This window comes from Ochotona princeps, chromosome 27 (assembly GCF_030435755.1).
Source record: "Ochotona princeps isolate mOchPri1 chromosome 27, mOchPri1.hap1, whole genome shotgun sequence".
Classification (NCBI taxonomy): domain Eukaryota; kingdom Metazoa; phylum Chordata; class Mammalia; order Lagomorpha; family Ochotonidae; genus Ochotona; species Ochotona princeps.
The window spans coordinates 7,813,775-7,836,185 of NC_080858.1; the positions used below are offsets into that span (position 1 = coordinate 7,813,775).

A 22,411-nucleotide genomic window follows, 5' to 3' on the forward strand; every position below is an offset into this window, starting at 1 on the left:
CTCTCGGCCGGCCTCTCGTAAGATCTCGCGAGTTTTTCCGGGCAAGCCGGCCTAGGTGGAGAGACAGAGACCGAGAAGGGGCGATCGGGCGGGTGGTCCGTAACCGGTTAGGGGCGGGTCGTGGCTGCTTTAGCGGCGCTGTGGTCGATACTTCGCCGTTGGGGGAGGCATTCAGGTTTCCCGGATCCTTCATCCCAATGGGTGACTGGGAAAATTAGCGGGTAGAAAACCTTGAGGGGTGGGGGGCGTTTTTTTTTTCCCCGCTGGGGCCCCGCCCTCTTCCTGTGGGAGCGGGACGGTGGAGGCGCGCAGTGCGCACGCGCGCGCGGCTGTGAGCGCGTGCCCGCGCCTCCGCGCCCGGGAGGCCTTGAATCGGGACCGGCGTGCCGGGAGATGAGTGTGTGCAGCGCAGTGCCCAGTGTTGGGTGCCAGGCGCTCCCGATCGCGCTCTAAATCTTACCCAGGCAGCCCGCAAGCATTTTGCAGGGTGGGGAGGCTGTGTGGTCCGTTAGCCTCCGTGCGGTTTTCACTGCTGGGACCAGGCACGAAAAGTAAGCGAAAACCTTGATCCTCTCAGGTCTTCCCTCCCGGCTCGCCCTGTACTCCGCACCCTGCCTCCCACCCCCACCCTGCAGCGCCCCAGAGGGAAGGGTGGGCCCGGGGGTGGGGTCGGGGGAGCATGGAATCCCCGGGTGCCCACACGGGTCGGTCGGTTCGTTGTAATGAGCACTTGTGCCTCTCCAAGGAGGAAGGTCTCAGTAGGCGACGGAAAAGTTGTTCCAAGTGCTTCCTGGCTTCCAGGCGCATGGTGGCAGGTTCAGTGTCCCCAAAGCTCCCGGGGGAGACCCGCTTTGGGACTTTTCCTTCTGCTGTCACTCTCTTTCCTGTCAATTCTTCCCCACTTCCACCTCCCTCCCCGTCCCTCCCCATTCTTTTCTTTTCTTTTCTTTTCTTTTCTTTTCTTTTTTTAAGTCGTCAGATGTGTTTTGTTTGTTTGGGCTTGATTTGTTTGCAAGGGAAGGCTCCGTTGCCAGCTTGGGGATCCCCAAGATTGACGGCAGTGAACAGGATCACGGATTGGGTTTGAAGAGTAGTTTGTCATTTGTGAGGTTTGGTGCGTGGAAGGAAGGCAGTCAGACGCAACTATGTGTTGAAGAAAAATGTGTTTTCTTCTGCAGGTTTAAGTTCATTTCAGAGGCAGAGTGGTATGCCTGGTGCAGGAGTTAGCATGGCACCAGGGTGTAGCGCGTCCCGGGTCTGTTCCCAGCCTGTGACTCTTGTCTCCTGTTGGGCAGGTTTCCCTTCTCTTTCACGTCCTTCCCTACTGGAGGTACAGATTGGGTTAATGTTTTTCCCCCCACACACAGGTTGACGCAAAATGAAGATTTTTTCGGAGTCTCACAAGACGGTGTTTGTGGTGGATCACTGCCCCTACATGTCGGAGTCCTGCAGGCAGCACGTGGAGTTCGACATGCTGGTGAAAAACAGGACCCAAGGCATCATCCCCCTGGCCCCCATATCGAAATCCCTGTGGACTTGCTCCGTGGAATCCTCCATGGAGTACTGCAGGATAATGTATGACATATTTCCCTTCAAGAAACTGGTGAGTTGTGGCTTTGTGGATGAACTCAGCTGCGTAAATACCCCCCCTTTTTTTTTAATGTAAATTTACTGTAGATTTAGGACTGGTCATTTACTGTGTACATGGATCCATCCTCTGGGATGAACATAATGGAGCCAATAATAATAGTAGTAATAGCTAGCAATTTTTTTTAAAAGATTTATATATTTTTATTGGAAAGGCAGATTTACAGAGAGGAGGAGAGACAGAGAGGAAGATCTTCCATCCGACGGTTCACTCCCCAAGTGAGTGCAGTGGCCAGAGCTGAGCCTGTCTGAAGCCAGGAGCTCTTCCGGGTTTCCCACGCGGGTGCAGGGTCCCAAGGCTTTGAGCCGTCCTCAACTGCCTTCCCAGGCCACAAGCAGGGAGCTGGATGGGAAGTGGGATCACCGGGATTAGAACTGGTGCCCATATGGGATCTTGACGCATGCAAGGCGAGGAACTTAGCCACTACGCTATCGCGCCGGGCCCAGCTAGCAACTTTTGAAAGCTTCCAGGCCAGGTATGTTCCAAAGGACTGGACGTGTGTGAACATTCCCCTGATTCTCACAGATATGCTCTGGGGTGGGTATTGGCATTGTTGGGGCAATGGCCAGCATGGGGCAGCCCTGACCCCTGAGAGCTGCTGGCGGACATGGCAGCAGGATGCAGGGAGGCCCTAGGTGGGATCTGCTGGTGAGTACTGGCTGGGCATCGGTTGGGTTTGTACGACCATGCTGGCAGTGCAGAAACAGGGCAGGAGAAGAAAGTTGTCCTAAATCCCACAATTAGCGAGAGGCAAAGCCAGCGTTTGAAACCGTGCCGGCCAGCTCCTTGCAGTTTGAGTGAGCAGAAACCAGACTGCTGTAGAATTTAGCCATCTCGGGAAGAAACCTTCTTAGGAATGATTTATCAGTAAGATGGGAAATTGACACTTGAAAGAAATTCCAATACTTGAGTTGTCTTCAGCTTCAGTCTCTCGGGTGTTTTGTTTTGGGGATCATCACCTGCCCAGCTAAAAGGAGATGATTTGCTTTCTCTTGGGCAGCAGTGTGGGCTGGGACCTGGCTCATGGTTAGACTGGCCAAGACAGCAGCAGCGAAGGTCGACGTTCAGAGTTCCTCTTAGGCGTGCAGGTGGACTTCCCATGAAGACCTAAATCCTCTTTCTGTGCCTTCTGTGTCGTGTAAAAAGTATGAAAGGAGAGATACTGGGGATTTGGGGCCCAGGCTTTGGTGTAAATCCTGGCATCTTACTACCAGTGTGGGAGTTGGATCATGTTTATTAATCTGTCCACTCTCTTTCCTCCCCTGTAAACATAACACCTGCTTTCTTACTGTTTAAGTGAGATAATCCAAGTAAAAATATCCCTGTCAGATAACCTTTGAGAGAGAAGACCAATTATCAATTCTTTTTCCTTAGGGGAGTAAAATTAGTGTTTCATAGGTTACAGGACAAAAATAACATGGATTAGATCTTATTGTGCAAAGAAAATAAGTAAATAGCCCCATCCTCCAAAAAAGGAAACAAAATTCATGTTATTTGATAATGTTTAGTGTGTTCCTTGTGATCATTTTACTCTATAATATTTTTAAATTTGCATTTTAGCACTTAGAATGGAGCCACAATCCTTTACTTGACTTTTGGTGCAGTTCAGCCACTGCCTGTTTGCTGGAGCTTGCCTCCTGTGCCCAAACAGCTTTTGCCCTTGGCTGTGCCTGAACTTTCCACCTGAAGATAGAGAGCTCATCTCGGACCAGCTCCCAGCTCACCAGCTTAGGTTTTCATAGCCCTTACCACTCTCCATAGTCACCTGGTTCATTTATTTGTTTGTATTCTTCCCCTGCACCTTGTTGGAGGACACGCCACACCCTGGGCTTCTGCCCCCACCCCTGGCCTTGTGAGTGGCAGTGTGTTTACTCATCACTGTATTCCCTAGCCCCACTGCCAAGATTAGCTCCTGGCCTGAATGAGCATTCCACAACTGTAGAATGAATGAATCAATCACCCACAAACCACTGGGAGAAGCTACCCATCGTTGCAGAAGTGGGTATGATTGAGTGAAATCACAGTTGAACTCTGATTGTCCCTTTGTTATCTGTCAGGTGAATTTCATTGTGAGTGACTCTGGAGCTCACGTTTTAAATTCCTGGACTCAAGAAGACCAAAACCTGCAGGAGGTATGTTTAGGTTGTGAGCTTTTTTTTTTTTTAATTATCTAAATGCAATAGTTTTGTTTTGTAATGATTAAAACACCTGTTTTGTATGTACAGACAGTATTTGTCTATAGTTTTAAAGTGTAAGTAACATTCAGAATTGTTGGGTTGGTTCATAATCCGATATTTGCATTATAAAATCCACACTAAGTGTCACAGCAATGGCTCTGGGTAAGGCTGATGATTTCCTTGTGTAAATTTCTTGTTTCCTTTTCTCTTGCCCTATGCCTCACCACCCGCCCTAGGATATTTCCACAGAGGATGCTGGGTGGTTGAACCGCGTGTTGGAGAGCCCGACTGAGCAGGGCGGGGGTGGGGGGCCTTTATGTTCTGGAAATTGTCAGGGATGTGTCTTGTTGATCTTTCTGCATTGGTTCTTTAGGAAAATTTTCCTGGGTTTTTTCTTTGCTAATGTTCTAATTCCTATTCCTTCCGGGTTCGTGTTCTAGCACATTTTCTCTGTAACCATCTCACTGTCCTGCGTTTTGAGCCTTTTAGCCCTTATACGGAGCTTTGTAATTGGTTGTATTTTTGATTTCCAAGAACTTTCACTTACATCCTGATTATATCTGCTTTTGTTCTTTTTTTCTTGTTCCATGGGTATAATTTTTTACCTGAGGCTATTCATTATGGTTTATTTGAAGTTTTTGTTTTGATCTCTTGGTGTTCCCAAGAGTTCTTTTCGTGTTGAGGCTTCTCCAAAATGCCTGCTGCTGTTGGGCTATGTGGTCTTAAAAAGCAACGTACTGCGCAGAAGACTGGAAAATCGGTGCGCCAGGCAGCAGGCTTTGCTGACGGGGCTTCACCTGGACTGTGCAGCTGGTTCCTTCACGGAGCCTTGGGAAGCCAGGGCTGGCACATCTTGTCACTTCAGGGTCCCTGGAGAAACACTGTAGCAACTGTGTACCCTGCCCCTGGGGGGCAGCCCTCTGATATCAACATCCACTGGACAGAGTGGCACTGAGTCTTTCTGTAGTTGGCTGTGCAGTACAATCACCACCAGCCACACTGGGCTGTTTTAGTTTAAATTATGTGGGCCTGGGCCTGGCACAGTGGCCTAGCGGTTGAAGTCCTTGCCTTGAGCGTGCTGGGATCCCATATGGTGCCAGTTCTAATCCTGCCCGCCCCACTTCCCAACCAGCTGCCTGGGAAGGCAGTTGAGAATGTCCCAAAGCCTTGGGACCCTGCACCCACATGGGAGACCTGGAAGAAGCTCCTGGCTCCTGCCTTTGGATGGGTTTAGTTCTGGTGGCTAAGTCCACTTGAACAGAAGTTGGAACATGTAAAGATGTTCTCTCTGTAAATCTCATCTGCATTTCCATTAAAAATAAATAAATCTTTAAAAGTGTTTTTTGTTTTTATCACAAAAGGGTCTAGATTTTGCAAAATGCTTTGCAAATGTTTGTGTCCATATCTGACAGATACATGACTGTCATTTTCTTATTATGGTTTTGTCCAACTTGAGTACACTTTGGTCACCATCACTATTTTCCTTTTGCCTAGCTGATGGCAGCCTTAGCTGCCGTTGGGCCTCCTAATCCTCGGGCTGACCCAGAGTGCTGCAGCATCCTGCATGGTCTCGTGGCAGCAGTGGAAACCCTGTGCAAGATAACCGAGTACCAGCACGAGGCTCGCACTCTGCTCATGGAGAACGCAGAGCGTGTGGGGAATAGAGGACGGATCATCTGTATCACCAATGCGAAAAGGTGGGGCAACCTTGACAACACCCTTTCTACCAGGGACATGTCAGCATCCTGTTCCAGTGTTGATAAAAAAAACTAGGAACAGCGTGTAAACATTTGGGTGTAGTGTCCTTTCCAATTTCTTTTTTCCCCTATTAATACTGAGGCTATTTTTTTCTAATTTTTAAATAAAGACTCTTTGCAATAAAAATGTTTATTGTTATTGTGTAAGTCCTGAATTTCTATCCATTTTCATTTTCTTTGAGAGACATAGGGGGTCAGAGAGAGTTGCAGAGAGGAGGATGTGGGATCATCTGTTATCTGGTTTGCCTCCCAAGTATCTGAAGCAGCCAGGGCCAGGGCAGACTGAAGGCAGGAGTCCCAGAGTCAATCTGGGTCCCCTGGCAGATGACAGAGTCTCAAATACTTAAGCTGTCGTCTGGGGCCTCCAAGGGGAGCTGGGTTAAAAGTGGAGGAGCTGCAGCTGGAACCAGGTATTCTGATTGGGATATGGGGGTCCTAAGCCGTGACTTAGCCTGTATTTCATGTGCCCACCGCCTCATTTGATTGTTCTTTTCCTTACCAGCTTTCCAACTAGTTTTTCAGTATTGTGAATAAGCACCCCAAAGGCAGTGCCACACAGCTCATTGTTGATTTGATGTTTTCCTGTTGCAGTTCATTCTTTTAAGTCTGCTGTATCTTTTGTTTCTCTGCAGTGATAGTCACGTACGAATGCTTGAAGATTGCGTCCAGGAAACAATTCATGAACATAACAAGCTTGCTGCAAATTCAGATCAGTGAGTTTAACCCAAACGTGAAGTGAATGTTCGGCTTTGTGGTTATGTGTGTTTGATTATAGTTGTTTTCAATAATTTCAAAGTGATGTGTAACATACTTTTCAATTCTCTACCTACTCAGCCAGTTGGTCAAGAAAGTATGTGTGGTTGGAAAATTTCTATTTTTATTTTCCCTTTCACTGTAAAATTCTACTTCTTTCCGCATAAGGAAAATGATCTGAAGAGACTATTAGATAAATTTATAATGTGTTATTTGTCCTGGAAATTTTCAAAGTTTGTGCTACCAATTTGGAAAACACATATATTATTGGTGGCATTATTCAGTTTGTACTAATCAAAACATAAAATAGCAATTAACTGCATTATGTGAAGGTTTTTTTTTTTTTTTAAGCTAGAAAAGAGAAAAGCCTACTGAAAAGGAAAGCTTTTTCTCCTCAGTACCAGTGCTTAATGTATAAACCAGATATGTGGGTTTTTCTCACATCCGAATTGTCCAACTTTCTGGGTACCAGTAGTTCAGCTATGACACTTAACTTCCTAAGGTCAGTGCAGATGCCACAGATTAAGAGCTCAGTCTCCAAAGATTGTCAGACCTGCAGAGTGGCTCTCCAGGTTACCCGTGTAGTTCTGCCTCAGCTTCCACAGCCGCCTCATGAGGGCTGATTTGTGGTGCCAGCCTATGGGACTCAGTGAAGTCGCTTACCAGTTGACACTAAAACATCCGATTACCAGCTGCGTGCAAAGGCACCTGGAGTGCGGTCTGGAACAGCAGCAGGTGCAGAATCCTCCATCCGTGGGGAGCTGGGACATGTGCCTATGTCGACCCACTTGGGAGCTCTGAGCTTTAACTTGAGGGATTTTCACAGAACCTTCTGTGGTCAGTGTGACTGAAGCCCATTCCTTCTGCAGCTGCCCTGCTCCCTGGAGATAGTGGGGTGGAACTGAAGGCTAGTTCGGTCATGGTGGTGATCAGATCAGCTCTCTCCCAGTGGCTGTTAAGGAACCCACTAAGGGCTGCTTCATTGCAATACAGGATGTTCCTGTCACCCAGGAAATTGCAAAGGATCTTTAACTGAGGTCAAAGACTAAATACAGCAAAAGATGCTCCTAGCATACTGGGAACCAGTGGCAGGGACCAGGTATGTGTGTCTTAGCATGGTATAGCTGATAAGGAGAGGTTTTGGACACTTTCATAGAGTAGTTCTTTTTTTGAATGGCCTATTGATATCATTTGACAGTAGGTGAGGCATGTTGAAATATTTGGGAATAGACGCTGTGTCCTGAGACTTGTGCAATTTAAAGAGCGGAGTGGGAGGTAGAGATACCAAAAGTAACAGTGAATCCAGGGGAAGGATGTGCAGGTGCTCATTGAATAGTACTTTCAACTTTTCTGTAGTTCTGGAAATTTCAAAATTTAAAATTGGAGGAAAATTTACCAGTTCAAATACTTTATTGTAAATAACCAATCATAGGTAATATTTGAAATTGTCTGACTTTTGTCCTTAAAAACAATGAATATAAACAAAATTAATACATAATGTATTCATTTTTCTGTGTGGCAATTACCTTTTGAAAATTATGCTTGATTCTATAAGAATGTTTGTTGTTATGCTGCAAACACAAGGAAATACCATTTTTGCATTTAAATTAAGTTTGTTTATTATGTATAACATGTACAGCAGTTATATACTCTAAATGTTTGGTTTTTGAGCTAAAAGTGTTTGATGGTAGGATTGCAGTGTGGTAGTATGTAAAGATTTTAGTAATTTGCCTGCCTGAATTTTTTCAAACACTGTCCATTCTTACTTTTTTAAGTGACATTTTTCTTTAAGTCTCATGCAGATTCAAAAATGTGAGCTGGTTTTGATACATACCTACCCAGTTGGTGAAGACAGCCTAGTATCTGACCGTCCTAAAAAAGAGGTAAAAACAGAAAAAAGATACTGGGGCTTGTTCACAATGAATGTTGACAAGTTAGTTTTGAAATAATCACATGGCCAATATTTTCTTGTCAGTGAATATTTTCTTTTCAAACCTTAGATGGCAAGAAGTTGGATCTTTGCATTGCTGTAGAGTTTAAAATGTCTGTCTGGCTTGCCTGTCACATTTGTTTATTTTAATAAGGAGTTTCAGAACAACTCAGTTTGTGCTGTTTTCCAAATTTCCATTACTTTCATTGTTTTATTCTCTTAATAATTGTTTTTCCTATTAGAAAAGCAGTACATTCTTACAAATATCCTTCAATAATAAGTTAATTTTGTACATTATTTACTGGACCTTTTTGGTTTCTTTTTTCATATTCTAAAATTTAAAAATACTTAATTTGTAGAGGTTATGGTAAAATAGGAAGCACTCCGTGACCATGAATTAATGTTGATAAGCTACTTTTCTTGCGTGCCTGCCTGTAGTTGTCCCCAGTGTTAAGCAGCGAGGTTCACAGTGTCCGTGCGGGGCGGCATCTGGCTACCAAGCTGAATATTTTAGTACAGCAGCATTTCGACTTGGCTTCAACCACTATCACAAACATCCCAATGAAGGTAGGCAGTTCTTGCTGTTTTGAAAGTTTTCTTCGCTTTTGAAATATTTGTTTGACGTGTATTATTTCTTTTAATTGAACCTTTACTTTTTCTTCCCATATTGCATTTTCTGTTTTGCTAGCCCACATTCAGTGTCTTTGACCAGGTCAGTAAAAAATGAAAAGCAGCAAAGAAGGATCACAGAACAAAATGCTGTGTGCTTCTTTCCAATAAGAACGTGTTACATGAAATTTTAAAAATTATGTTCTCATTTTGATTAAGATACAATCTGTTATTTTTCTGTGATTCTTTTCCTGCCAGCTGTGTTACTAAACTTTACTTACTTTGCATATTTTAATGTATCGTATTGCTTATATCTTTGCTATTACTTGTCCAGTAATGTTCATAGCTAAAAGAGGGAAAAACAAATCATAGTTTTAAGTTAGTTTATTACTCTGTAGCTGAAAACCATAGGTGCGAATTGTATGTTTTACTAATAGATTTTTCTCAGGAATCTGTTGCCACCTGTTCATTGTCATTGTACAAGTATAATCCTTATACTGTCTTGGATCAGTGCAAAACCTTTCCCATGGGACACTTTAAATGGATATTCCTGAGCACTGTTGAATTTAAGTAATTTGATTGTATCTAAAAATAGAGTAGCCATGTAGCTTAAAAAAAAAAAGGTTGGCTTCTTTTTATATAGTTCAGTTTTACTGTATTATGAAAGCTAAGTTGCATGAGAAATGTGATCCTTTCATTAATTTCCTCCCAGTACCCTTTGCTGATTCTTCACTAGTTATTTTAGAATCACTTTATAGAGCCGTTAGAGTGCAGAAGCAGTTAACAAGTAAAATAGCAGGCACTTAGGAGTGTGTATCGTTCTGTGAATTATGAGGCAATTCCTCTGAGGGTAGCAGATAACTTGTTTGTTAAACTCAGCATCTGTGTGCTACCGGTGTGACTCTGCAATTTGTCCTTTTGGTAATTAGGTTATGTTGAATTGCCTATTATTATTTTGTGAAAACAAGTTACTAAACTTGTTTATTACTTTGTATTGGCTATTTTATTTAATTGGTATTTGCTAATTCACTGTAAGTATTTAAAGATGCTATTTCTTCTTTCTAACAGCTAATTCCACTTTAATCTAAAATACTTCAGTTATATTCCTGCATATATATTAAAAAGCACTGGCAAGTCAGTACTCTGGAGTCAAAAATTTCCAGTTTCTGGATTTGTCATTGTTATTTCAGACATAATATACTCAAATCATTAACTACTTTATTACCTTTATAGACAGTAGTTTTTTGAAACAAAGTTCATACTACTGTGGAAAACTCTTGCATCTTTAAATAGATTAGTTACTGAGTAAAACTTTCTATCTTTTTTGCTGAGTATCATCAAATGTATTTGATCTGTCAATAGAAAAACGAGATGAATGATTAATTTCATTATTTTGGAAGCAGAAGCAGGTTTTAAATGCTCTAAATTTTGCTTCAAGGAAGAACAGCATGCCAACACATCTGCCAACTACGATGTAGAGCTGCTTCATCACAAAGACGCACACGTAGACTTCCTGAAGAGTGGTAAGCCCAAGGACCTTGTGTGAGGCTCAGCCCTGAGAAGGCCTCAGCACCACACGTGATTGGCTCTACTGCAACTTCTCTGGCGGTTTCATCTGCCGCTGGCCATGGAGCTCTGTAGTGTTTACTCTGGGAAAGACTGAGCTCAGAAAACACGGGGAGAGCCAGGCCTGGGTTGCACAGGCTTGTGAGTTCTTTCATACTCCTGCTGGAGTTTCTCTTCCGAAGGCAGGTGACCTTGAGAAAGGAAGGGAACTAGAGCAGGTGTAAGAGAATTGGCCTTGACCATCCAGTCCAGGTACACATTTTAAAATGTTAATCCACTCTATGAACCATCTCAGCCAGCAGGTCTGTGCTCTAAAACCATGGTTCCTACAACAGCTTAGTGTAGGCTCAGAGAGAGTTTTAGTGGGAACTCTGCCACCAGCTGACATGCCCTGCATGCTCCTGGAGTAGAGTTTTGTTTTGGCAAGTTAAAGAAGCTGGAGTGGAGGAATTGTGGTGTCCCATCTAGTCTTATACTGCAGTGACATTCAAGATTTGAAGGTGATTTTAGAAGTCTTTCAGCTCTGACATCAGGTTACGTGTTTGTGAATCCATCCTGTCAAGGGAGTAAGTTGGCTGACTTGTTCATGTTGAATGCATCCACTCAGAAGTATACTCATGAGCCAGTTGTCTTGAAGCTATTCTAAAGAGCTTCCAATAGGAAAAAATCCCTTATGATAATAGATATATTATTGATTAAAAAAGGGAATACAGTGCTTGACATTAAACGTTGACATGAAAACTCTCAAGAACTTTTTTAGACTTTAATCACTTTTTTTAAATGTTTCTTTTTAGAACTTGAGAAGAATGTCCAAAAATATTTGGTAATACAGTTTGAAATGTTTTTTAGTCTGACCTGTGGTTGTATGTTCCACACATGGATACCATGGACAGAATGCCAATGTGGAGTGGGATCAGAGTGATCTGGGGACACAGAGCAGGTGGCAAGTGATGAGTTTTCTGAGTTCCTTCAACTTGGGGCCCTTAACCATGTTAGTTTATCATTAATGGTGTCTGCACAGGGGAATAGTTGTAGCTGCTTGAAATTTTAAAATATTTGCTATTGATTTTCTGTGTAGTGACCATGGATTAAATTATTTGATGGGGGGAAATTGTGGATTTGTTTTGATCGTAGCTAATGCCCGTACTCTGCTGTTTTTCTAAGGACTTTATAATAATGGATATTTTTCTTACAGAACCTGAACTCTTAGAAATCTTGTGTAAATTATTTGAAGTTGGAAACCTATTGAGTGATGTTGCTTTTCTCTGACATACTTTTCAAGGTGATTCCCACTCAGGTGGCAGCAGTCGAGAAGGTCCATTTAAAGAAACAATAACATTGAAATGGTGCACACCAAGGACAAATAACATTGGTAGGTATTTAAAAGTAATGGCACGAAAAAGATTAAATCAACAAATTCTTGAAAGTGTTGTATGGAGAGCATGATATAAAGTGTTGAATTTTTTCATTGTTTCAGAAACCCAGTAACAAACTTTATTTTTCCCAGATAATTGTGATAATATTTCCTTATATTCTTTCAAATTAGTGTTTTCTTCTATTTCAGAATTGCACTATTGTACTGGCGCTTACCGGATATCACCTGTAGATGTAAACAGTAGACCTTCCTCCTGCCTTACCAATTTTCTTCTGAATGGTAATTTGCATCATTTAATTGTTTTCACTGAAATCATTGCAAGTGAAATCACTTATGAGAATATGAACTCTGGAAAGCTGTTTTTTTTTTATAAAGGTCTTAACTTCCGTCTGACAAAAATGTATGTTAAACTCCATAATTGCAAATTTCCTTTAACAGTTTTACTTAAGTAAAGAAAAAGAATGATTCCATTCTTACTTTAACTCATTGTATCTAAGAAAGTTTTATGCAATATAGTTTTAAAGTTAAAAAAAGCATTTATCGTTTAAATTGTGATTTTGGAAACTGGACTAATAGAGATCATTTGTGTTGGCCCGTTGAATTTTATTTATTGATTTGTTCATTTATTTTTGAAGATTTATTTGTTTATCTGAAAGAATTGCAGAGAGAAAGGAAAAAAGACAGAGTATGATCTTCCCTCTGCTGGGTCACTCCCCCAGTGTCTGCAGTGGTTGGGCTGGATCAGGTTGAAGCCGAGAGCCAGAAACTTCCCCCAGATCAATCACATGGATAACAGGCCCAGACACTGTGCAGTCTTCCACTGCTATTCCCAGACCATTAGGAGGAAGCTAGATTAAGAGGGGAACAGCCAAGATTCAAACCTGTGCCCAGCATGGGATGCTGGCATCACGGGCTGTGGTTTTACGTGCTACGTCATTGCATCAGCCTCAGTCCATTGATTTTAAATTGCGTAAGGAACTTATTTCTCCTGAGCACTGTGCCTTTTCATCTCCTGGAAACAAGAGCAGCACAGAGGGGAGGAGGAGAGGAGGATGCCGGGAAAGACAGAGACAAATCTTCCATTGGCTGGCTCAATCCTCAGATGCCTGTGGTAGTCCTAAGCCAGGCTGGTGCCATCTCGGTTTCTCATGTGGGCAGCAGGAGTCCAGTCACTTGGACTATCATTCACTGCTTCACAGAATGTAATAGTAGGGAGCTGGATTGGAAATAGCACAACTGGTACTCCCATATGGGACGCTGCCTTCCCAAGCAGCAGCTTCACCTGCTCTGCCACAATGCCCATTCCTGTATCTTTATTGCAGATACATTTACTTCTTTAATAGGGTGTGTTTATTTAAAGGTGAAGTGATAAAGACCAAGAGAGAGAGGAGGAGAGAGATATCTTCCATCCACTGGTTCACTCCCTATAATGGCCGCAATAGCCAAGGCTGGACCAGACCAAAGCCAGGAGCCTGCGTCTCCCATGCTGATGGCAGGGATCTAAAAACTTGGACCATCATCTGCTGCTTTGTCAGGCACATAACCAAGGAGCTGGTTTGGAAGCAGAGCGCATGCTCTGTGGTGTTGGTGTAGGCTGCAGGTAGCAACAGGTGATGCCTTAACCCCCAGTCCCCCAGCCCCACCACGCCAGCCCCACTGATACATTAATTTAATGTTACACATGACCTTAAAGCTGTGGTTTTCTTGCTTGGAGATTTTTTTTTTTTTTTTTTTGCAAGTTTAAATTTTTGGATACTGTCTGCTGAATCTGACTTTTATCTTTGGTAGTTCTTATGATCAGCTAGGTTTGAGAACCGTTGATACGAGTCTGTGTGGCACTGTTATGGTGCAGTGGATTAAGCTGTGGTTGGGAATCCCCACGTCTTACATGACAGTGCCAGTTTGAGTCATGATTCTTCCATTTCCTGTCCAGCTTTCTGCTAATGTACCTAAAAAGGCAGCAAATAATGGCCCAAGCACTGGGGTTCCTGTCACCCACATGGGAGACCCAGATGGAGTTCCTGGCTTCATCCCCAGCTGTGACAGGTGAAAGATTTCTTTGTCTCTCCCTGTAATTCTGCCTTTAAAGTATATGTATGTTTAAAGGAATTTTCTTAAAAGTCAGTGTGCCTTTATCATAAGGTTAATTACCTTGTCAGACTGAGTTAAATCCATAGTAACAGTGTTTGGACTTGAGAACTACTGTTCTGGTGACAGCACTGATGAGGGGATAGTGTGGAAGGGAACTGAGTTGAGGTCTTCTTCCTTGGTAGCTTTGATAACCTTAGGGCTATCCAGGAGCTCGTTGTTTTTGACATCTAGGGAAAAGATTTCCTATGAACTTATTTGAATGAGCCATAGAAGCAAAACATATTATACCAGAAACCCCTTAATTGTTTTGGAAAACTATCACTTACATAAGTTTGAAATGATTAACAAAAAACTGAAACTACTAGAATCCAGATTTTTAGGAATTGAAATATAGATATGCTAAGTTGGTGCTTTTGCTTCAAATGTGGGAATTAAGGGAGAAAATGAAGAACTTTAGATGTAAATCTTAAGGGGATGCATAAGAGCCCATTTTGTCACTGACCATGTAATTTTGCTTTTGGCAGGTCGTTCTGTTTTATTGGAACAACCACGAAAATCGGGTTCTAAGGTCATTAGTCATATGCTTAGTAGCCATGGAGGAGAGATTTTTTTGCACGTCCTTAGTAGTTCTCGATCCATTCTGGAAGACCCACCTTCCATTAGTGAAGGGTGTGGAGGAAGAGTGACCGACTACCGGATTACAGTAAGAGTCTCATGTCTGCACGCTTAGAGTCTGTCCTCATTCTGCAAATAGCCATTGAGTGCTGCTTGCGTGCCGAGACCCAGGCCGTAAGAGAGCTTTGGAGGAGATGGTTGTTTTGACTAGGTGAATGTCCTGTAATAATTATTCAAAGGATTTACTTAATACCCTATATTCTACCTTATTATGTTATGGGAAAAATTCTGGATTAAATTGACTCACTGAAATTTCAGGGGAGAAGGAAAATAGATTCATATTTTAGTTAGAACTTAATTTCCAGCAACTTAAAAAGGCAAACAAACTTGAATGTTTAAATTGCTGCTATTTTGAAACAACAGTTTTGTATGTCTAAACAGATATCCCAGTAAATTATGTCTGCTTTTAGTAGAAATTTTAGTTTCTCATTCTCTTTCACATTTGATATTTTCTTCATAAGAGGAAAGTTAATATCAGTGTTGATCTTAGAAGTGTAGATAATATGGATATCTTAAAAATACAGACACACACACACACACACACACACACACACACTTGTAAATTACCTATAATTCCACCATTCAGAGTTAACTTTTGATGCTGTGTCAAGACAGTTTTGGAGTAAGCCAGTTGATGTAATGTGATTAGCTGATCCTTAAACCGTGTTAGAAAAGAGTTAAATACAGGAGTATAAAGCGTTGAGTGTTCCTGGGTTTTTTAAAGGGGAAAGTACCATGAGTGTATTAATCTTTGAGGCTGTCTTTTCCATTGTATAGAAGCCGACAGTTTCAAGTTCAAAAACAAGGGGAGAAAAGCTCTAAGGGGAGGGGAATGTGAGAGAAAGTTCCAGAACAGAAGGCAAAGGGAGGCAGACTGTTACATGTGCTCCAGCGGAATCGCCAGACACAGTTTCTAATTTTATCTTATTTGGTTATCATTAGGATTTTGGTGAATTTATGAGGGAAAACAGATTAACTCCTTTTCTAGACCCCAGATATAAAATCGATGGAAGTCTCGAGATTCCTTTGGAACGAGCAAAAGATCAGTTAGAAAAACACACACGTTACTGGCCCATGATTATTTCACAAACCACCATTTTCAACATGCAAGCGGTGAGTATTCAGTTGTTTCAGCTTTTCTTCTAGAGTAGTTCTATGTTCTTTACAGAAACAACTTAGGAAGTCTGTAATGTATGCCATTTCCCAAGCCAAGAGTACAATGTGTGAGTTTGCTACAGTTAGAGAATTAGTCATTGAAAATTGTGAAGGGATAATTCCAGATGCTCTTGCCGGGGGCCTTTAAAGTCATCTTGTAGAGCAAGTTCTTCCCAGATGCTTTGATAGCTGTTTTTCAAGACAGATTTTCTTTTTTCTTTTGAAAAAAAAATCTTAACAGGTAGTCCCATTAGCCAGTGTTATTGTGAAAGAATCTTTGACAGAAGAAGATGTGTTAAACTGTCAAAAAACAATATACAACTTAGTTGATATGGAAAGAAAAAATGATCCTCTGCCTATTTCCACAGTTGGTACAAGGGGAAAGGGCCCTAAAAGGTAGGTGTTTTTCTGTTTCTTTCTATACATCCCATTTACTTGATGCATACTGTTTTTGAGGATAGCTTGGTCTCTTAGGAATTTTCTGTGAGGGTATGCACATGTGGATGATGGAGGTGAAAGCACTCAAGGCAGCGGAAACAGAGTCCCATCAGTAACTGTCGAGGGAGGAAAGACGCCCGGGTGGAGTGCCTTCCTTTTCTGTCACCCACGGCAAGTGGTATTTCCCTGGGACCCAGCTTGTCTCTAAGGACGCTGTCTTTCCCCTCGGCTGCAGAGATGAACAGTACCGTATCATGTGGAACGAGCTGGAGACTCTCGTCAGGGCCCACATCGGCAACTCGGAGAAACACCACAGAGTCCTGGAATGTCTGATGGCGTGCAGGAGCAAACCCCCAGAGGAAGAGGAACGGAAGAAACGAGGACGGAAGAGGGAGGACAAAGAGGACAAATCCGAGAAATCGGTGAAAGATTACGAGCAGGAAAAGCCGTGGCAAGATTCAGAGAGGTGACTGGTTGACATTCATGTCCCACCATGCTGCCCCTGGCAAGCCAGGCCTGTAGACACTCCACTCCCCATAACCTGGGATACTCATTGCACAGCTCTAGTCTTAATGTCCTTGCAACCTAGAGCTTTCTTGGGTATAAAAAGGTATCTTGGGTTTTGATGTTTGGGGCAAAAATAATGTTTGTATTTCCTGATCAGTTTTGGAAAATCCGTGCATGACATGTAGTAGTAGTAGTCTATGCTTTATGAATTTTAAAGTAATCTTAGTCATCGTTCAGTATACAGTTGTTAAACACCTGGATATGCCAGGCATTTGGTGCACGTTCTCTGCCCTAGACAAGCCTACAGTGCCGAGGTTGAGACGGCAAGGAAGCAGTCATTACAGCATGGTGTGGAAGGTGCTGTGAGAAAAGGAGGCACCGGGGCCGTGTGAGCTTAGGAACAGACACGCCTCAGTCACCCTCCTCCCCTAGGCTGTAGTACACACACACACAAACATCAAGATAACATTTGAAAAACAAGTAATTTTGAAGCCTTATAAATAGAAATACAACATAAAACATGGTGGCTGGCTATGTTCCTGCCACCTTGCCAAAAAGCAGGTGAACTGCTAAGTCAGTATTCATGGTGTGATTGAATTAAGTTTCCTAAAAACAAAGTGGAGCTTTTATGATGGGAAATTCCAAACATATAAAACAGAAGACCAAATAGGCACCCGTCATCTACCTTAAAAAGTCAGAGTTGGTGGCAGACCTCATCACACGTGTCCGTCTCTGTACCCTCACCGCCACCCACACAGAAGCCTCAGAGATAATCCTAGCTTGTCATCCATACACACAAACACCCTTGTTCTCCTGGACTTCAGAAGTTTAATTTGACTCAGACCTCAGAATATACAGAAATTGTTTTTCTTCTCTGATGAAACCCAGTAAAAGCCTAGCTTGAGTAAAAGCCTGGACTTAAACTCCTAACATGCGCAACAAAAATGTATTATTTCCGAAGTACATAGACCAAATGTAGGACAAATGACAGCAAACTTTTAAACCTACTTGGAATTTGAAATAGTGTTTTGTACACATCTTGAAGTTAAATTTATTGACACTGTGAAATTTATTGAGAACATCTATTATTTCTCATCTTTTGAATTTGAGCTTGTTTTTACCCTTTTTTGCATTTTTCTGCAGACTAATTTCTGAATTACTGCATTATTACTATGCAAGAAAGAGGGAAAATGTTTTAATTCATTAAATTCTCTTAACTGATGTTAAAGTTGCTGATTAGTCCCAAGTCTGTTTTATGAGCTCAGCTAGCCATTATGAACAGTGACTGAGACAGCTTGTCTATTGAAACATTTTTTAAATGGCTAAATATTTAAACTGCATTTTATTTATGTGTCCTCCAAAAGATTAAAAGGAATCTTAGAACGTGGAAAAGAAGAGTTGGCCGAGGCTGAGATAATCAAAGATTCGCCTGATTCCCCAGAGCCTCCCAACAAGAAGCCCCTGGTGGAGATGGACGAAGCTCCTGCAGTGGAAAAGGCTAAAGGTAGATCTCAGACCCTGCCCAGCTCTGCTGGATCCTGTGCAGTGTCGCTTCATGTTGTCTACATATGAGAGCTCCTAACTCGTCCTGGGTTTTATTTAGGAGATCCTCTGTCCATGGCCTTAAGAAATATAAGCAGTAAATATGTTTCTCAGTACTTAACAACAAAAAGTAGTGTCACATTCATCCATGAAGCCATTGTAAAATAACTGTAACATCTGTATTTAGGGGAATTTTGATAGATGAACTTAAAGCTGTATGTGCTGGACTATGCTGGGTGCTGGGTTATTGAAGACAGACTCTCCCTAGTGAGCTTTTTGTTGAGCCTAGGGAAGATGCAGTAGCAATCATATATTGGTAAATGAAAATATTAAGGCCATTCAAGTGCGTTGTCGAAAAGAAGAGTGTCCATCTGCTGGGTCAATCTTCAAATGCTCAAAATGGGTTCAGTCCCGGGGCTGAAGATTCTGGAACTCCAGCCAGGTCTCCCATGCAGCTGGCAAGGACCCAGGCACCCGAGCCGTCACTGCTGCCTGCCAGGGTGTGCGTTAGCTGGAGCTGGGGGGCTCTCCTTGATGTGCTACACAGAGGGCTTACCTGGGAGACCACACAGTTGCCTTGTTTTCTCACTGTTGGCTTTTGAGTCCTTTATTCTAGATGCAAGTTCTTATCTGTGGTTTGTCCTTTTACCAGTGACTTCCACACAGAAAATTTGAAGTAAATACAATTTTGGCTTTTAAGAGTGTGGCTTTGGTGTTATACATAAGACCTTTACTCAAGGTCACGAAGGCTTATTTTTGTTTTCTACTAGAAATTCTATAATTTTAGATTTTACACTTAATCTGTGATTGATTTTCCATTTTTTAAAAGAAGTTACAAATACGAATGAACTGGATTTGAACTGTAATACTGCAACAAGGTGGAAGAACCCACCATGGGGGGAGGGCATGGGGAGGGGTTGGGGAAATCCCAAAGACTATGAAATTGTGTCATAAAATGAAACGAAAAAAATATATGAATGAATATTTAGATTTTGTATCCAACATTTTTGAGAAGACTGCTATCTTCACTGAATTGCCTTTGTATGTTGATCAGAAATTGGGACAGTGTTGATGGAAAGTGGTTTCTGGGTTTTTTTGTTTGTTCGTTTGTTTAAGATTTATTTATTTTATTGGAAAGGCAGATGTAAAGAGAGGAGGAGAGACAGAGAGGAAGATCTTCCATCCAATGATTCACTCCCCAAGCAGCTGCAACGGCTGGTGCTGTGCAGATCCGAAGCCAGGAGCCAGGAGCTTCTTTCTGGGTCTCCCATGTGGGTGCAGGGTCCCAAGGCTTTGGACTGTCCTCAACTGTTTTCCCAGGCCACAAGCAGGGAGCTGGATGGGAAGTGGAGCTGCCGGGATTAGAACCGGCGCCCACATGGGATCCTGGCATGTTCAAGGCAAGGACTTTAACCACTATGCTATCATGCCGGTCCCCTGGGTTTTGTTTTTTTTTTATAACTCTACCCTTTCGATTTGATCATCACTGTCAATTTATTCCCTAAAATTATGAATTAGCAGTCTTCTAACACTCCTCTCATTTTTTCAAAAGTGTTTTGAGCTGTCTCAGTCCTTGGCCTTACACTGGGGGAAGAGGTGGCACAGCAGCCTGAGGCTGTTTTCACTAGGAAAGCCTGTGTGCCAGTGTGGGCCTTGCAGGGCATCTGGGAACTCGGGGAGCCCAGAGCACATGTGAAATGCAGAGTGGGAGAAAGATGCTGTTGCACTAATTGTTGTTATTCTACATTTTTTCTCTTCTTTCTCATATAACTGCAGGGCCAGTGTCCTTACTCTCCTTGTGGAGTAATAGAATCAATGCTGCCAATTCTAGAAAGCACCAGGAGTTTGCTGGCCGTTTGAATTCTGTTAATAACAGAGCTGAACTGTATCAACACCTTAAAGAGGAAAATGGGTGAGTGTTCCTTTCTGTGCAGATTGGTTTTGTTAGTGGCTGTATGACATCTTAGTGAACACTACCTCTCTCATCTTTAGCAGTTGTCAATGTTTTTTTTTTTTTTTTTTTAAGATTTATTTTATTTTTATTACAAAGTCAGATATACTGAGAGGAGGAGAGATAGAGAGGAAGTGGAGCTGCCGGGATTAGAACCAGCAGCCATATGGGATCAAGGCGAGGACCTTAGCCACTAGGCCACGCTGCCGAGCCCGTCAATGTTTTTTTTGAAAGCCTTAGTTATAGGAAAGACAGACTGACAGACACACTGACAGAGATCTCCCACCTGTGGTTCCCACTGGTTCACTCCCCCGAAGCCTGTGATAGTCAGAGCTGAGCCAGGCTGAATCCAGGAGCCAAGAACTCCATCTTGATTTCCATGTGAGTGGACAGGGCCCAAGTGCCTGGATCATCATCTGCTGCCTTCACAGGGGCATGTGGAACTCAAACCGGCACTCTGATGTGGAATGTGGGCACCCACGTGTGGCTTCATGTGCTGAGCCCCTCACTGACCTCAGCAGTTCTGTGTTAATGGTGTACGAATAGGTACATGTTACCTGTCAGGAGAGAAAAATGGAATTCTTTCATTCTGGTACTTGTAAAAGGCCTCATTATATTGATTGTATCCCTGAAAATATTTTCTCTTAATAGCATACTTCTCCCAATGTTTTGGAAAGATAAAAGGAAAAATCAGAACATTCAGTCCGTAGTACAAGAAAATATTTTCCTGTTGAGTAATGAAGTTTGAAGGATATTGCTTGTAATAAACTAAATCTCAAGTCTGATCAATTTGTAGTTTAGAAAACATCCTCTGCAGATATATTGACAAAGGAATTTCTTTAGTGGAAAAGGAAAAAAATGAATGACTGAATATTAGAGACTTTGATCTTCGTTTGGCTTGGAGAAGGAGAGTAGTAACAGCGAGAAATGTGGCAGCCCGTGACGTTGACCTTGGTAACATTGCTGCGTCTCACACCCGTCCGCAGAAGGCCCACAGCCTGCCCTTTCCTGCAGTGCTCATGTCTGTTATCATGGGAAAGGTGGATAATTAAGGCTGGCTGATGAATGTTTTCTCCTCCCATTTTTCAGGATAGAGACGACAGAAAACGGCAAAGCCAGTCGGCAGTGAAGAATGATTTGAGGAGCTGAATGTAGCATAATGCATAAGGACTTTGGGTGGAATTTGATATAAGTACTTTTACAGCAAGATTGTATAGTTATGTTGCCTGGACTGGTTTTTACATTTTTAAAATATTTCAATTAATTAACTTTTTGTACTAATTATAAAATTGGCACATAAATTAAAAGTATACATTTGAGATTTGTCCTCCCAAATCATACAAGTTTATTTTATGCTAAAAAGGTGTTCTCTCTGGAAGTGTTTTTTAAAAAAAAAAAAGTTCTTAGGCTTCTCTTTGCCAAATAAAATAATTGAAATACCTGAAACACAAAATGGTGGTGTATTACTTTCTAAAGAAGACACCCAACAACAACTGACAGCATCCTTCCAAAGTTTTTTAAAGCTTGACCTGAGGTGAGATTGGTAATTCTGAAAAACTCGCTGGCTAGTCTACATCCTATGTAGTGCTTCCCCCCCTCCCCCAACCCCTCCATAAAAAAAAAGATGTTGATTTTATTCATTTTTAGTTAGTTTGCATGCATGCAGGTGAATACATCTGTTTAGAGTCAGAATAGTCAGGGGAGTTTCTATTTACCTATATTGGATAACAATGCCTTTTCTTTGTGCTAGCATCAGTACCTACTGACTCTCCTAATGGAAGAAAGCTTCAGGGAGATGACGTCACAGACTTAGAGGAGAGGAAGGCTACTAGGGCGATGGTCTGGATCCCTGCACAGGATCCTTATCTACTGTTCCGTTTGCAGAAGGGCTTCATGAGTCTCCTTCCCAGGCCACCTGATCTACAAACATGCTGTTTCCATGTCGTTTTTCCCTCGAGTTGTAGTCTCGTGTGTTTCAGTGTTGGGTAGGTTTGTCATTTTTCCCTTGAGTGTTCATCAGAGGAAGTGGAATGCTCTCTGTCAGATCCATGCACTCAGTAGTTTCTGTTCAGCAAGTGAGCTGGTGTTCAAGCAAGCGTTCAGCAGCCTGACTCCCATGCCAGCAGGTGACATCCATATTGCTCTCCTGGACCCTCTTTGAGCCTCCACCCAACCCTTGCAGAGGGGCCGGGCTGAAGATTCACTGCTCAAGAGCCACGGACAAAATGTAAATACGT

At 42.4% G+C, this 22,411-nt stretch overlaps 1 protein-coding gene across 2 annotated transcripts; it reads left to right on the forward strand.

Moving 5' to 3' along the window:
* Positions 1-45: 45 nt before the first annotated feature.
* On the forward strand, positions 46-21,620 carry INTS13 (integrator complex subunit 13). 2 transcript variants are annotated; one of them, XM_058655937.1, is made up of 17 exons: positions 46-551; positions 1,368-1,603; positions 3,706-3,780; positions 5,320-5,522; positions 6,215-6,295; positions 8,128-8,218; positions 8,704-8,832; positions 10,313-10,397; positions 11,723-11,812; positions 11,987-12,094; positions 14,431-14,609; positions 15,524-15,694; positions 15,978-16,132; positions 16,410-16,640; positions 18,046-18,185; positions 20,000-20,135; positions 21,264-21,620. In XM_058655937.1, the coding sequence occupies exons 2-17, from the start codon at positions 1,379-1,381 to the stop codon at positions 21,301-21,303; spliced, it is 2,139 nt and encodes a 712-aa protein (XP_058511920.1). In that variant the 5' UTR covers positions 46-551; positions 1,368-1,378; the 3' UTR covers positions 21,304-21,620. The 2 variants fall into 2 exon arrangements, with proteins under 2 accessions (XP_058511920.1, XP_004592687.2); XM_004592630.2 differs by having other exon boundaries at positions 47-551; positions 12,005-12,094.
* Positions 21,621-22,411: the final 791 nt, after the last annotated feature.